The sequence below is a fragment of the Aotus nancymaae genome, unplaced genomic scaffold (assembly GCF_030222135.1).
Source record: "Aotus nancymaae isolate 86718 unplaced genomic scaffold, 86718_ANA_hifiasm-v0.15.2.pri h1tg000072l, whole genome shotgun sequence".
Taxonomy (NCBI): Eukaryota; Metazoa; Chordata; class Mammalia; order Primates; family Aotidae; genus Aotus; species Aotus nancymaae.
In genome coordinates this window covers 9320491-9335504 of record NW_026988487.1, presented here as the reverse complement: position 1 = coordinate 9335504, position 15014 = coordinate 9320491, and the positions used below count along the sequence as shown (strand labels likewise).

General features: G+C 40.3%; 1 protein-coding gene across 2 annotated transcripts in view; it reads right to left on the bottom strand.

Annotated features, from left to right (window-relative positions):
* The window catches only part of ANKFN1 (ankyrin repeat and fibronectin type III domain containing 1), a 329398-nt gene that overhangs the window by 44765 nt on the left and 269619 nt on the right, over window positions 1-15014 (bottom strand). For both annotated transcript variants that reach the window (XM_012460469.2, XM_064367439.1), the window contains 2 exons: window positions 14438-14554; window positions 5803-6018 (listed from right to left, as the gene is read on the bottom strand). In XM_012460469.2, the coding sequence (XP_012315892.2) occupies window positions 5803-6018; window positions 14438-14554 (333 nt within the window). The remainder of the gene's footprint in view (window positions 1-5802; window positions 6019-14437; window positions 14555-15014) is intronic.

Here is a 15014-nt window from a genome sequence, read left to right as displayed (position 1 = left end):
CACCTATAAGAGTGCCTGGCACCTAGTTGACATTGAAAAAAATAATCATTAAATATCAAATGAAAAGACCAGAGGAGGTGGAGCCTGGGGCTGGTCTTTCAGGAGAAAATATGCTGTGCTTGTGCAGTAACTAGAAGGGTATACCATTTTCTCTTCATTGATCAGAGATCCTGAGAACTTGTTAGAGGAACAATAGGTAGTTGCTTTTTCAATAACTACAGTGCTTTTAATTTGTTGGATGGGATATAAAAACTCAACCATCCATGATGGTAGAGGTGACAAAATAGTGGTTGGTGGTCTTTGTAGTCCAAGATTATATGGACTGCAAATAATTTAATTTTCTGAATTATTTTCTAAATTACAAAAATGAAAAGACTTAACCAACAATTTTGATTTTCAACTTCTCTTCAAAACAGTGAAAATATTTCGAGACTGGGACCACATTCTTCCACTGTAATTAGCTGAGGCTGAATCGGAGCTGCTCTCTTTAATGGGGACAAGAGTAATATAGTCTCTTCTATTTACACTGATTTCTTTTTATTTTAATTGAGATATAACTCATATATCATCAAATTCACCCTGTTCAAGTGTGCAATTCAGTGCTTTTAGCATATTTACAGGGTTGTGCAACTATCACCAGTGTCATTTCAGACCATTGTCATCACTTTAGAAAGAAACCATACATTCATTAGCTGCCATTCCCCAGCCTCTCCTCCCCCTGCTCCTGGAACCACTAATCTACTTTCTATCTGTATGGATTTGCCTATTCTGGGCATAGCATATAAGTGGAATCATACAACATTTAGCATTTTGTGTCTGGCTTCTTTCACTCAGCATTATATTTTCAAGATTTCCATGTTGCAGCATGGGCCATAGGTTATTCATTTTAATGGCTGAATATTATTCCATTATATGGATATACCACATTTTGTTTACTCATTCATCAGTTGTTTGGCATTTAGTTTACTTCTACTGTTTGGCTATTGTGAATAATGCTTCTGTGAACACTGAAGTTTTTACATGAACCCAATTGTTTCCTAAGTCCCGCCCAATTGGCTCACTTCCATCAATCTTTCTGATTCCTGTAGTTTTTGATCCTTGTGTTTGAAGCTGCTTAGGGGTAGAAAGAGTAGGAATGTGCCAGAAAAAAAGCAGAAAAAGGCAGAAGAGGTCCTGGGCATGTAAGGTATAAGAAGAAGACACTGAGTGCCTGGAGGTGACAAGGAATGCCTAAGGAGAAGAAAAGGAAAGCAGGGATGAGAAGGAGGAGAAGACACGCTTCACCACAGCTTCCCTAGGATCACAAAGGATGCAGAGAACAGGAGGGGAAAGGTGTGTACAGCAGCATGGTGGAATGGGACGGCCATCAGCCTAGGAGTCAAAAGTTGTGGGTTTGGTCCCTCTTCTGGTTGATATGACCTTGACAACATACTTCCTTGAAATTCATGGCTTCTTCTGCAAACAGGACACAAAATTACTCACTCATCCTCATTGGGTTTGCATGAGGATCAAATGATATCACAGATGTGACAGAGTGTTAGAGAGTTGAATATATAGTACACATGTGAGAGATTAAGCTTCAGGAAAAAGCTTGGATGTGAGGCTTCACAAGACTGAAGTGATCCCTGAAGAGAATGATCAGAGTAACTTAGCACCTGAGAGGGGTCTCTCTGTTGGAAATACTCTCATTGCCAATTAGTTTGCTCATAGGGACTCTTGTCTACAATAACTCTCTTTTCCTTCCCAGGTAAGGGTGAGGAGGATTTTTTGCACCTTCACAGATAAATGAGAGAGGCCTGTTTTGAAGGCCTGGGATTTGAGAAGGTCAGGAATTTGAGGGAGTTAGACACGAGTTTCTCTGGGGCCCTAGAAATTAGTACATTAGCTATGGGCCCAGATTTTGTTAAAGCCCTTATCTGTTTTGAAAACCCCATTGTGGAACATAACTTTTAAACAGCTTTTCCTTCATTGTGATGAAATGCCCCATGGGATGAACAGGCTATTACCAGAGGTCTCCGTGGACTGAGTGTGTCCTGAGGGCAGCCTAGCATTGCTTGAAATTTTCTGAGACATGAATGGTGATTATTATTAATAAAAAGTCAAGAAACAACAGATGCTGGCAAGGCTGCAGAGAAATAGGAACACTTTTATACTGTTGGTGGGAATGTAAATTAGTTCAACCATTGTGGCAGACAGTGTAGCCATTCCTCAAAGACATAGAATCAGAAATAGTATTTGACCCAGCAATTCCACTACTGGGTATATACTCAGAAGAATATAAATCATTCTGTTATAAAGATATATGTACATATATGTTCACTGTAGCACTATTTACCATAAAAAAGACGTGGTATCAACCCAAATGCCCAACAATAATAGACTGGATAAAGAAAATGTAATATATATACACCATGGAATACTATGCAGCCATAGAAAGGAATGAGATCATGTCCTTTGCAGGGATATGGACGGAGCTGGAAGGTATTATCCTCAGCAAACTAATGCAGGAACAGAAAACAAAACATCACATGTTCTCACTTATAAGTGGGAGCTGAACAATGAGAACACATGGACACAGGGAGAGGAACAATACACACTGGGGTGGGAGAACAAGAACATCAGGAAAAATAGCTAATACATGCTGGGCTTAATATCTAGGTGATGGGCTGATAGGTGCAGTAGGTCACCATGGCACATCTATGTAACAAACCTGCACATCCTGCACATGTGCCTGGAACTTAAAATTAAAAAATGTAAAAAGAAATTTTCTGAGACAATAAAAATCACTAATATTTATTGAGCACTACTTTATGCTACTCTTTTAATCCTTTACATACTAACTCACTTATCTTCATTTTTGCAGAGGAGGAAATATGAGGGATGAAAAAGTTAAATCATGCCCTGGACACATCACCAGAAAGGGTGGAGTCGGGATTCATACCCAGTCATCCTCATTTCAAAGTGGTGCCCAGAATGGGATGTGATGTAGCAGAAAGAAGCCCAGGCTTCCAATGAGAAGGCTTGGTGGTCATTACTCCACCACCCCTGAGAAAAGAGAGTGGTCTGTGGCATGTTCTTGTGGGAATTACCAGCCTGCTTTGGGTACCACCAAGACCTCTCTCTCCCTTTATGTTGAGTTGGTGGGGCCAACTCCTGACATAATTAAATCTTAAGTCTAGGAGGGACTGGATACCAGCCCTAGTAGTTTTATTCCTTATTTCCTCTAGTGTAAGGCTTGTATGGGAAGGAGGGGAGAGAGAAGAAGTAGGGGGAGGAGAAGGGGGGCGGGTGGGTGGGAATGACATCAAGTGGGAATGTGCCAGTCAGCGGGGGTAAATTTTCCACTTGGATCTGTGTGGAAACCCGATCCTGACTCTATTTTTGGTTTCCTTCTCTAACAACCTTTCACCAGATTGGAATTTTTCTGCACCTGTAACACATTTTTAATGTAATAAGTCTAGGAGAAACCAGGTATTATATCATGCTGAGGCCTGTACTGTGTTTCTAGGAGCAAAGGTAGCCCAGACCCTAGTTTATCCCTATAGGGGATTAGTGTATTAGTCACCCTGTAAAAGCTCAATTTATTATGATTTTTTAAATGTTTCTTTTAGCACTTGCTTATAAAAGGTGAAGAGGGGAGCCTCAAATGTGTCTGTGTTCCCTGCCCCCACCTCCTTCACACAAGCACATACTCTCTGTCAATTCCCTATGAACCCAAATTCCATAAAATTAAATCCAGAGGTATTGGCTTTGACCAATTAGCTTACCTTTGCTTCACTGGCCTTTGTCCTGGTTCAGGCCAGTATAAGTAATGAAAAAATGAGATTATTGTACTTGCCACCCCTTGGCAGGGAATGAAAGTAACTTAGAAAGTAAGTTAGCTGTTTAGGGTGACCATGAATGGCTCCTGGCATGGAAGCTCATATCTGGGTTGTTTCTGTGCAACTGGGTCCTCCCTTCTCCCTTACTCCATGTTGGCCACTGTGGATATGCCACTGCTTGCACTGGACTCAGTGCGGATGTTCCTGCCAGCTTTTGCACCTAACTGAAGTGTCCTACACAATTCATATCTATCACTGGGTTTAAAGAGAAAGAAAAAAAGCAAAAAACAGTTTGAAGCCCATGTTCACATAAGAACATGTGAGGCAGAGAGAGTGTGCTGGACTCAGGAGCATACGTGGGTTGGTGTCTCAGTTCCACCATCCAGGCCAAGGGCTGCATCTAAGCTACCTGGATTTTGAATTTTGGTGGCTATTCTGCATTCAGGTAAGTCTTTTGTCCTTAATTTCATCTTCTGTCCCTCACTCACTAAAATCCTGACTTCTACCTCAGAATGTGAATGTAGTGTAGCAGAAAGAAGCCTGCTTCCAATCAGAAGATCTGAATTGAAGCCTCAGCTCTACCATTTTCTAGCTGTGTACCCAGGGACAAAACTGAGTTTTGTGGAAACTCAAGTGGATATAGTTTCTGGTGTCTTAAAGGAAAACAACACAAAGCTCTGAATCGCTAGGGTCTCTGCGAGGACCTGGAAGGGGCTTGTACGAGGGAAGGCTGAAGGACATCACAGCTTCATTAGATTCACTAAATTGCTTCTATGTATAGCCCTGTGTTATTTAACTTCTTTGAGCTCTAGTTATTTCTTTTTCTTTCTTTTTTCTTTCTTTCTTTCTTTTTCTTTCTTTCTTTCTTCTTTCTTTCTTTCTTTCTTTCTTTCTTTTTTTGAGACAGAGTCTCACTCTGTTGCCCAGGCTGCAGTGCAGTGGTGCTATCTCAGCTCACTGCAACCTCCATTTCCTGGATTCAAGCAATTCTCTTGTCCTAGCCTCCTGAGTAGCTGGGATTACAGGTGCCTGCCACCACACCCGGCTAATTTTTGTATTTTTAGTAGAGATGGGATTTCACCATGTTGGCCAGGCTGGTCTTGAACCCTTGACCTCAGCCTCCCAAAGTGCTAGGATTACAGATGTGAGCCACTGCACCCAGCCTCTCTTTATTTCATTCCTATAATGGACTTAATCATGCCTGTCTGTCCCAAGGGAGTATTGTAAGGAATATGCAGGAGTAAATATTATAAGGCTGTTTTTGTACATACACACATATGCATATGCACAAATATATACAATTTAGAAATGTATTATTACAGTTTATTCAGATATTGGTTTAATGGTTTGATTATACTATCTAGAGATTCCCTATCCCCTACTCAATTATTTATCTCAATGTTTCTTTTCTTTCTTTTTTTCTTTTCTGTTTTTTGAGATGGAGTTCTTGCTCTGTTGCCCAGGTTGGAGGGCAGTGGCACAATCTTGGCTCACTGCAGCCCACCTCCCAGGTTCAAGCAATTCTCCTGCCTCAGCCTCCCAAGTAGCTGGAATTATAGGTGTCTGTCACCACACCCAGCTATATTTATTTTTTTTTTGTATTTTTAGTAGAGACGGGGATTTACCATGTTGGCTAGGCTGGTCTTGAACTCCTGACCTTAAGTTATCCACTCGCCTCAGTCTCCCAAAGTGTTGGGATTACAGGCATGAGCCACGGTGACTGGTCTCAATGTTTCTTATTGGCTTATTAGCCAGGGCATGAAAATGCTTTACTGGGTTCCCACTATTTGTATTGCCGAATGAATTCTAGATCTAGGGAGTGATAAATAAAAATAAGCTTCTGCATTTGCAACAACATGTCTCTGGACCCTCTCTACTCCATCACTGCATATGTAAATGGCTCTTGCTGTATTGCAGTAGACCCTCAATAATTGGATTTGGAATCTTAAATATACTCGAGAATTAAGAAAACACTACGTACCTGGATGGTTATCAGTAAAATGTCTAAAGCTGTTGGCTCCTCAGGTGTTGACAGAGACTTTCTCTGGCTTTGCAGCTTTGAGATCTGCATCCACTTGCCGTTAAAAAATGAATAAAGCATCTCCACCTCCCTGATGGTGACTATGAGTATGTTTCCATGTCGATCTTTAATGGGCTCATAGTAAACTCTTCCCAAATTGTGTGTCCCAAGTAAATTCTGGAAACAAATAGATTACTGGTAGCTTAGAGGGTATAATGCAAACAAAGCAACACAACAGCAACAAAAGACACTGTGAATAATTATCTGATTTCTGAGAAACTGTTTGCTCTCTCTTTTTTTTGCACTTAAACCTAGAATATATGGCATTATACAAATGTACTTCACAGAAACTCAAAGCAAATGTCTTTACAAAGACATTTGTAAAGATTGCAGAGCCTGCAAAGATTACAGCAAGACACACAAAAATTATGTTTTTTTTTTTAAAAAAGCAAATTCAGTATCTGTAAATATCTCTCACCCACATAGACACACCAGTACATAAACCTCAGTTACCAGCACTTGAAGAGAATCCCAGATGTTTTAAAGAAAAATGTCTGATATTTAAAATATGCATCTGTGGAGTTCTCAAGAGATCTGCAGTCAGCTGGTATGAGGTGGGGTTGTTTAAAATGAAGAAGTGAATTGACAATGTAGCACATTGTGCAGGTCCCCAAATGACTGTGCATTCCCTTTAAGATACTTTAATTGGGAAATTGGTCTGGTTTGACTTATCTGCATTTCAGGGGCTTCTGTTTATTTAAAAATCTGTAAAAATGGCTTATAAACTGGGTCAACTGAGGCAGACAATACTTTAGGAAGGTAGGAAGGGAAAGATGCCACATTAAATGTGGAAGGGCTCAGGTAGTTGTTCCTAAAATAAACAGAAGTTTTACAAATACGCAGGGTTTGAAGATTTCTAACCTAGAACACTGGATGAATAGGATAAAATCTGCTCTTGCTTCAAATATCTATGATTTTTAAACATGAGAAAGCATCCCAGAGCTCCTAGCTGTTATTTTTGTGAGCTCACATAAGTGGTGGTGTGATGCCCTGTTAGCATGAGAACAGAAGTGGAACTGGGATTTGTAAAAGTGACAAGGATGACCTAAAAATGAATGAGCCAGGGGGTCAATATCTACATCTATGAAAACACTGGAATTTTCCCTTACAGGTAGGGACTGCGTTCTTAAACCTCATCTACTTTCTCACAAAGACCAGACATAGAACAAGTAAGGAATTTCATAAATAATTTTGAGAGAAAAATTCATTTGGCAAGATTATGATTTCTTTTGAAATGGCATAATCACTTAGTCATATTTTTTCTTTCCAACATTTGACTTCTAAATCATAGAGAAGTGGGTATGGCTTTTAGTACAGTCCTACTGGGTACTAATAAGCAGTGAGATGCTGGTAAACTGGCTAGCCAAAAAGAAAAAAAAGGAAGGAAAGAAAAGAAAGGCCTGATTTGTAGCATATGCCAGTTTCTGTGGGGTCAATACTTCTGCTGTAGTGGGATTTCAAGGCCACCCAGGGTTTGACAACAGGCTTTCAAAATTCCTGAATATTTGACCGTTGGCTCTCTTAGACCAGTACAAGTTGGCTCCAGCCTACCATTGCTATTAAGCCTTTACTTATATTTGGTATTGATTTTCAGGTTTGGCTACCATTTATTAATAGTTGGACTTCTAAAAAATTATTTACCCTCTCCGGTCCTGAGTATCATCATCTACAAGTAAGTGTCTTCACAGCTCAGACAACTGTTATGCTAATCCTTACCTCACAGAGTGTTTGATAGATTAAGTCAAGCAACTCATCAAAAAGTATTTTGCAAACTCTCAAGCTTGATACAATGTAGGGTGGGGGCTTTCTTTACTGCTCTAATTGGAATCCCACCCAGGCTTACATCTATTCCTTTTCAAGACACATCCCAGATTCCACCTTGTCTGGGCAGACTTTTGAGGTAGAATTTACCATCCCCTCTTTTGTCCCCTACTGTTTGCTGTACAAACTTCCATCTTAGCATGTCTCTGGCTTTACTGCACATATTGGTGTATGAGTTCACATTATGAATTCCTAGTTGTTTCATCTCTGTGTCTCTGTGTTCCTTGCACAGTGCCTGCCACATGGAAAGAACTCAGTCACTTGTTGTTGGCTGAATTAACATATTGTATTATCATTAAGACGCTGGAAAATGTGATTCACTTTGGACCAAAGCTGATGGATAGACATTGATTATGGTGGTCTTTTCACTTAAACAAAGTTATTATCAGTGGTTCACTATCAGCCATAGATAGGTTTTCTCATGGGTTGAATAAGAAAGCACTAGAAGTCTTCTTGAAATTTTGTATTGACATCAAATTAGGTTGGATGGCTAGCTTTGGGGAGAGCTCAATTTAAAAGTAGAATATTATTGTGAAAATAAATTGCAACCATCTTCCATGAGGGAGAATTCAGGGCTCTTTAGGGCCTAAAGAAAAAATAGACCATAGTAATACCTATCATAATCAAGGTTATGTGATCTGGGGCCCCTGATGATCCTATAAGAGCCACCTGATGGCTAACAAGAATGCTTCTAGGTTATAACCAGAACAAATCATGGGACTGTCAATAAGCCCTAGACAGAGGCACAATATTTAGAGGCCTTTATTCAGTTTGGGACAACGTGGACATGGGAAGGTGAAGGAAGTCCAGAGTTGGGATAAGGAGGCCTGAAAAAGAAGAGTGAAATTTTGGGAAAATCTTTTTTTCCCCCTTGACAAATGTAAAGGACGCAGTATTCATATATTGTTACTTAGCTCGTACTCACTAACACTTGTTTCTAAAAGCTATAGAGGAGGAAAGTTTAGCACAATCTGCAGTGTCAGACTTTTACTGTCTTTGGGGGATAAGTAGTTTAGACACCTTTCAATGTAAGAGCAATGTACGCTTCTCCCTCTTGGGGCCTTCTGTCATTTTCCCAAGAGAAAGAAAAACGGTGTGGGCTCTTGGTCACTTACAGGCTTTCTCATCTTAATGTTTTTTTTCCCCAAATGCTGAGATACTTGTGTCTCCTCCTGCCTAGGTAATTTTAATTAAGAATAGACGTCTTTTTCTTTTTTACTATAATATGGATAATTTGTTCTCTTTAAAGTTTTGTCTGCTTTTTGTGTAAATTACTTCACAGTAAGATGATGAAGTACTGGAAAGAATGCAGGCTTTGGAGTTATATAAATTTGGATTTGAATCTAGAATCTGCTACTTCCTATCTATATAACCTTGGGCACAAATGAGCCTTTCTAGGCTCCAGTGTTATGATCTGTTATAAGAATACCAATAATAGTACTTTCTCATTAGGTTGTGGTAAAGATGAAATGAGATTAAAGTTTGTAAAGCACTCAACACAGTGCCTGGCACCTGGTCTGTTAAATAAATGAAAGTAGTCACTTCATGATTATTATTTATTATTATATATTAAAGGATCTCACTATAGAGCAGAAACCCAGAAAACAAGGTGCAAATTGCACAGTGCTTGATATGCATTGTGATGAAGGTAAGTCTCCTGACTTCTTGGATACGGTGACTAAGCCCAGTGACTACTGGCACTGGACACAGTGACTAAGCCCTGTGACTACTGGCTCAGATGAGTGGGAGAAAGATCATGAGTGAGGCCTTTATGAGCCATGATAAAATGTCTGAGCCACAACTGGAGGAGTCTTCCCTTGACCAAGGGAATGCCTTGGTCAGAATCTTTTAGATTGGCTACTGTGGACAAAGTATGAAGAGTGGATCGGAGAGTGTTAAGACTGGTAGCAGAGGGATGACTTTGGAGGCTTCTGACCTAATTGGAGTAATCAGGCAGTAGTATACAAAACGGCAAAGGAGAGGAGAGTTAAATGAGATGCACCAGAGGCAAACCAATAGAATTTATCTATGCCAATCAAACTATGTATAATGCATTTTTACTTTCCTCAGAACATTGTAAATTTTTATTCATTCATTCATTCATTCATTTATTATTTGTTTATTTACATTTTTGAGATGGAGCTTCACTCTTGTTGCCCAGGCTGGAGTACAACGGCTTGATTTCAGCTCACTGCAACCTCTGCCTCTTGGGTTCAAGAGATTCTCCTGCTTCAGCCTCTTAAGTAGCTGGGATTACAGGAATGTGCCACCATGTCTGGCTAATTTTGTATTTTTAGTAGAGATGAGGTTTCTCCATGTTGGTTAGCCTGGTCTCAAACTCCCAGCCTCAGGTGATCTGCCCGCCTCAGCCTCCCAAAGTGCTGAGATTACAGGTGTGAGCCACCGTGCCCAGCCACATGGTAAAATATTTTAAATTGGCAGAGTGATCTAACATATTAATTATGCATCAATCTTCAAATTTCTTTTTCTTTCCCTTTCGGAAAGTTTTTGTGTACTTACACCTCCCTTCCACTGTTCTTACCTCCCTCCTTAACAAAAGGTGCCTTTGGTATTTCTAGACATTTTCATTGTAGAGACTAGTAAATAGTTTGAGCCATAAGTCCTACCAAAAAAAAGCGATGAAAGCAATGTCTATCATTGGACTAGGCCCACGGAAATTTGGAGAGAAGGGCACGCACACAATACTCAGGCCTTGATGGGGGCTCTGCAAAGGTGACCATTCATTGAAGACTATGAGGCTCTCCGCTCACGGTGCAGGACCAGAGAGCTATCCATCCAGGTGGTAACTATGCTACAAAACACTTCTGTGATCCCTTTTCCCTTTGGTTAGATATAGTTTCCCTCAAGTGTGATCACTGGGATATATGGGTTTGGATTGACAGATATATTTATTTATCCAACCTGTACTAACTGAGTGTCTGCCACATACCAGGCACTGGGGATATAGTGGTAGCCAAGACAGACACATTCCCCAAACTCATGAACTCACAGTCCAAGTGGGTCACGAAACAGGTAATACAAATAATTAACTCTGGCATTCTGATCGCTTTTCTGAATGAAGAATACAAGGTGCTATGAGAGTGATTCACTTCATCAAGAGATCAGAGAAAGGCACTTTAAGGAAGTATAAAAATTAAGCTGAGACCTGGAGGATATACAGGAATTAGTAAGGCAAAGTGAGGGGAGAAGGGGATTCAAAGCAAAGAAAACAGCTTGAAAACTAGCAAAGGATACTGAGAAAGATGAGCAAGTTGGAAGAAAATCAGGAGAGGGTGAAATTGTGGAAGCCAAGGGATATGTCAGTCTACAAAAGGAGGATGGAACCAGGTGTACAAAATGTTGCTTAGTGAAAATGAAGTCATTGGCAAGAACAGATCCAGGTTTTGTGTGGGCCTGAACCATACAATTTTGAGGCCCTCTTTAAGACAAAGAATACAAAATTACAAATATAAAACTAGGTATAAAAGTGAATCTTTACCTAGAATGATAAAAGAAATCTCCTTCTCTCCAGCAAATACTAGAGTGTTTGGAATTTTGGGTCCCCTTTCCCCCTGAAATTTCTTTAGGCAGTTTGTGAGAAGTGCTTCCTGATTTCAGTCCAGCATCCCTTCCCTAAAACACTGTGGTTCCTACACTCACAGGGGTCCCACGCTCATAGTTCATACAAGTGAGGGATCCTGAAGCTCCAGCTTCGGCAGCATCATCTGCCTCTGATTTCTGGTGCCCTTAAAGAGCAGTTTTGTATGCATCATGGCAGGAAAAGTCAGAGAGAGGGTTGAGAATTGATTGATAGGAAATGAAGAAGTCAGTGGAGAAAGATGATATAGACAACTCTTCCAAGAAGTTTAGGTGTAAAGAAGAGAATAGCTTGGTAGCTGAAGGGCCATGTGGAACTATGGGAGGAATTTGGGGGGATGTTAAACTGGAAAGACTTGAGTCTTTTAAAATAAAAATGAGAGGGAAGAGATGGGACACAGAACACATGTGGATGAATGAGTTTATGGTGGAAAATGTGAGACTTTATCTTCTGAAATAAGAAGAAAAAAGAAGGTTCAGTTTGTGCAAGGAGGTTTGTAAATTTGGCAGTGAAAAAAATCATTAATTCCCATTTTTTTCTTGATGAATTATGCAGTAAAATCCTCACCTGAGATGGGATGGAGAGTGTGGGGAAGGAGAAGGAATGTGGGAGAATAGAGAACGTTTTATTTTATTCTATTTATTTTTTGAGACAGGGTCTCAATTTGCTGCCCAGGTTAGACTGCAGTGGCATGATCTCAGCTCACTGCAACCTCTGCCTCCCAGGCTCAAGTAATCTTCCTACCTCAGCCTCCTGAGTAGCCAGGATTGCAGACATATGCCACCACACCCAGCTAATTTCTGTATTTTTGGTAGAGATGGGGTTTTACCATGTCGTCCAGCTGGTCTCAAACTCCTAAGCTCAAGTGATCCACCTGCCTTGGCCTCCCAAAGTGCTGGGGAGAAGGTTTTAAAATAGTTGCTTTATAGTGTGAGAAAGTGAATTTAGTGTAGAGAAAGGAAATTGGACCACTAGGTAACATTACATGTGAGAATTGTAATCATGAATTTAACATAAAACCAGTCAGCCCTTTTTTGTGATGATTTTTTTTTTATGTGGCAATGTGTAACTACTTTAGACATGTTGAATTCATCCAGGCATGGGATTTTTCCAAATAAATAATATTAAAGGAAAAAATGGAATATTTTTAAGGAAGTGATTAAGATGCACTAAGGAGTCTAAGCTGGTCAAGGAAGGAAATGACTTCAGAAGTGGGCTGATGCATTAGGAAAAGTGGTGGGGTCAATAGATTTGGAGGCTGAGAAAGACTAAAAGCTATTGTAATGGGAGTAGCTGAGTAGGGTCACACTGATCATCGTTGCATCACTCAGCATCTGATGCACTGACTTGTAACAGCCTGATCCTTCTCATATTACTGATATCAGATGAAAGTTCTAGGAAGCCTCCAATAAACACATAATAAAGAGCCCCCCTTGAAATTCTAAAGGCATGTCTGGGCTGTGTGGTAGGGCAATGGGAAGGTCCACTAAAGAGTCTGAGCCTCTTGGGCACGTATTTTATCCTAAAGAAAGTGTAGCATGAGGTGGAGTGGCATGGTGCAACTCAAGCAGGTCAGCGATGAACAGAAGAGGTACTTGGAATTCAACACAGTCATCATGGTCCGCTCCAAGAACTGCTTCTTGAGTTGGAAAAGAAGATTCTGCAATCAAGAGTGAGCTGAGACTGGGTGCAGTGGTTCATGCCTGTACTCCCAGCACTTTGGGAGGCCAAGGCAGGTGGATCACTTGACGTCAGGAATTTGAGACCAGCCTGGCCCACATGATGAAACTCCGTGTCTAGTAAAAATACAAAAATTAGCCAGGCATGGTGGTAGATGCCTGTAATCCTAGCTACTTGGGAGGCTGAGGCAGGAGAATTGCTTGAACCCAGGAGGCAGAGGTTGCAGTGAGCCGAGATCACGCCACTGCACTCCAGCCTGTGCGACAGAGCAAGACTCCATCTCAAAACAAAACAAAAAAAACAAACAAAAACAGAGTGAGTTGAAAGGAAGAGCACTGCTTACTAAAATCTCACTGAGCATACAAAGCAGCAAACTACCTATGTAATGGAATATATCACAGAGGAGCAAAACTTAAACATTTCTGAATTAATTATAATAGCAACACAATATTATTGCAGGAAGTTGAATTGTTATGATTGTGGGGGTTCAAGAAATGACATTCCTATAATTGCAGATGGGGGCAAAGCTATAGAATTTTTTTTTTTGTTATTATGACCTTATTTTTATGCTGTGACCTATATGGCCTGGCCCACAGCTTACATCAATTCCTGTTATGCATATTTCTGGGGTTGATATAACTGACAGATTTGTAGTTAGATACCCATTACTGATAAAGGCTCAGTGATCTCTTAATGACCCTAATTCCATGTAGCAGATACTTTTTCTGTGCTAAGATCCACAAATTCACTTAATGCCAGAAAACAGTAGGAGGAAAACCCAGAAAATCTTGTTTAGAATTTAATGCTACTTCTAGGAGGGCTCTGTAACCTACAAAGATTGGGGACTTGATCTGATGTGCTTGAGAATACGAAAGGATGAATAAATTCAAGCTTAAAGATAATCTTTTAAGAGTTGCTTTATGTTTGTTTTTAAATAAATAAGCAAACATGTTCATGCTTTATCAAAAACATCACACCAAGAAACTACTCAAAATATCTACTCATCTCTTTTTTCCATCTCCATATACTTATCAATGCATAGGACGCCAGAGCAGCAATGGCCCTTCAAGTGATCTCATCAAACTTCTCTTCTTTTGCAAATGATGAAACTGGGGCTCAGAGAGGATAAATGAGTTGGCTGATTAATACCAAATCTAGAACTCAAGTCTCCTTACTCCTTGCTTAATGAGTTACTCCTATACACTGCTCAAAAGAGAGTCACCTGGAGGAGATTGCTAAAGGTACAGGTTTCCTACATGAAACCTGCATACATACAGGTATGCAGCTCCAACTGTCCAAGAAAACTTAGAAAACATATTCTTAGGGGTCTGAAAGAGAAGGGAGCCCACTCTTTTCCTTTCTGGGTGGGACTGGTAACTGAATTGTCCACATTAAAAAAATTTTGGGGGCAGATCTGGGTTGAAGCCTGGTCCTTACCTGTAGCTGTGCTGTTGCTGCGAGCATCTTCTGCCGAGTTTGCAGCACTGTGGATGAGGATGAGGAGATCGGTACGCTTTGCCTCAACCACCTTATATCTTCCCACATACAAGACAGCTGCAAAAGAAGGCACACGGTCATCTCATCGTCCAAGGCAGTACATGATTTAGGTTGTGGCATCAAAGCAAAGCAGGGAGAAAGAAACCTGACCCCTGATGTTTGTTCTCCAGTCCATTTTCAGACACACACGAAACAACTTTTTGATCTCTGTCCAGTTGGAAAAAGATCTGAATGCTAATGAAACAGTCAGATCCACATTTTAGTCTTTGCCAAATGATCCCATAACTCAGAACAGTGAAGACACAATGTGACGGGATGCAAGCCTCTTTGCTTTGAAAATTTAGTGTACACGTTACTTTGGTGTTTTTTTTTTTTTTTTTTTTTTAAGAGATAGGGCATACTAGGGCTGAAAAGGACCTTTAAGGTACTTTATTTCTACCCCAAAACTTTGATCGCTGGAGACCCCTCAACTAATGTTTCAGAGATTTATGTGCAGTAACATTAGTACAAAGTGGGG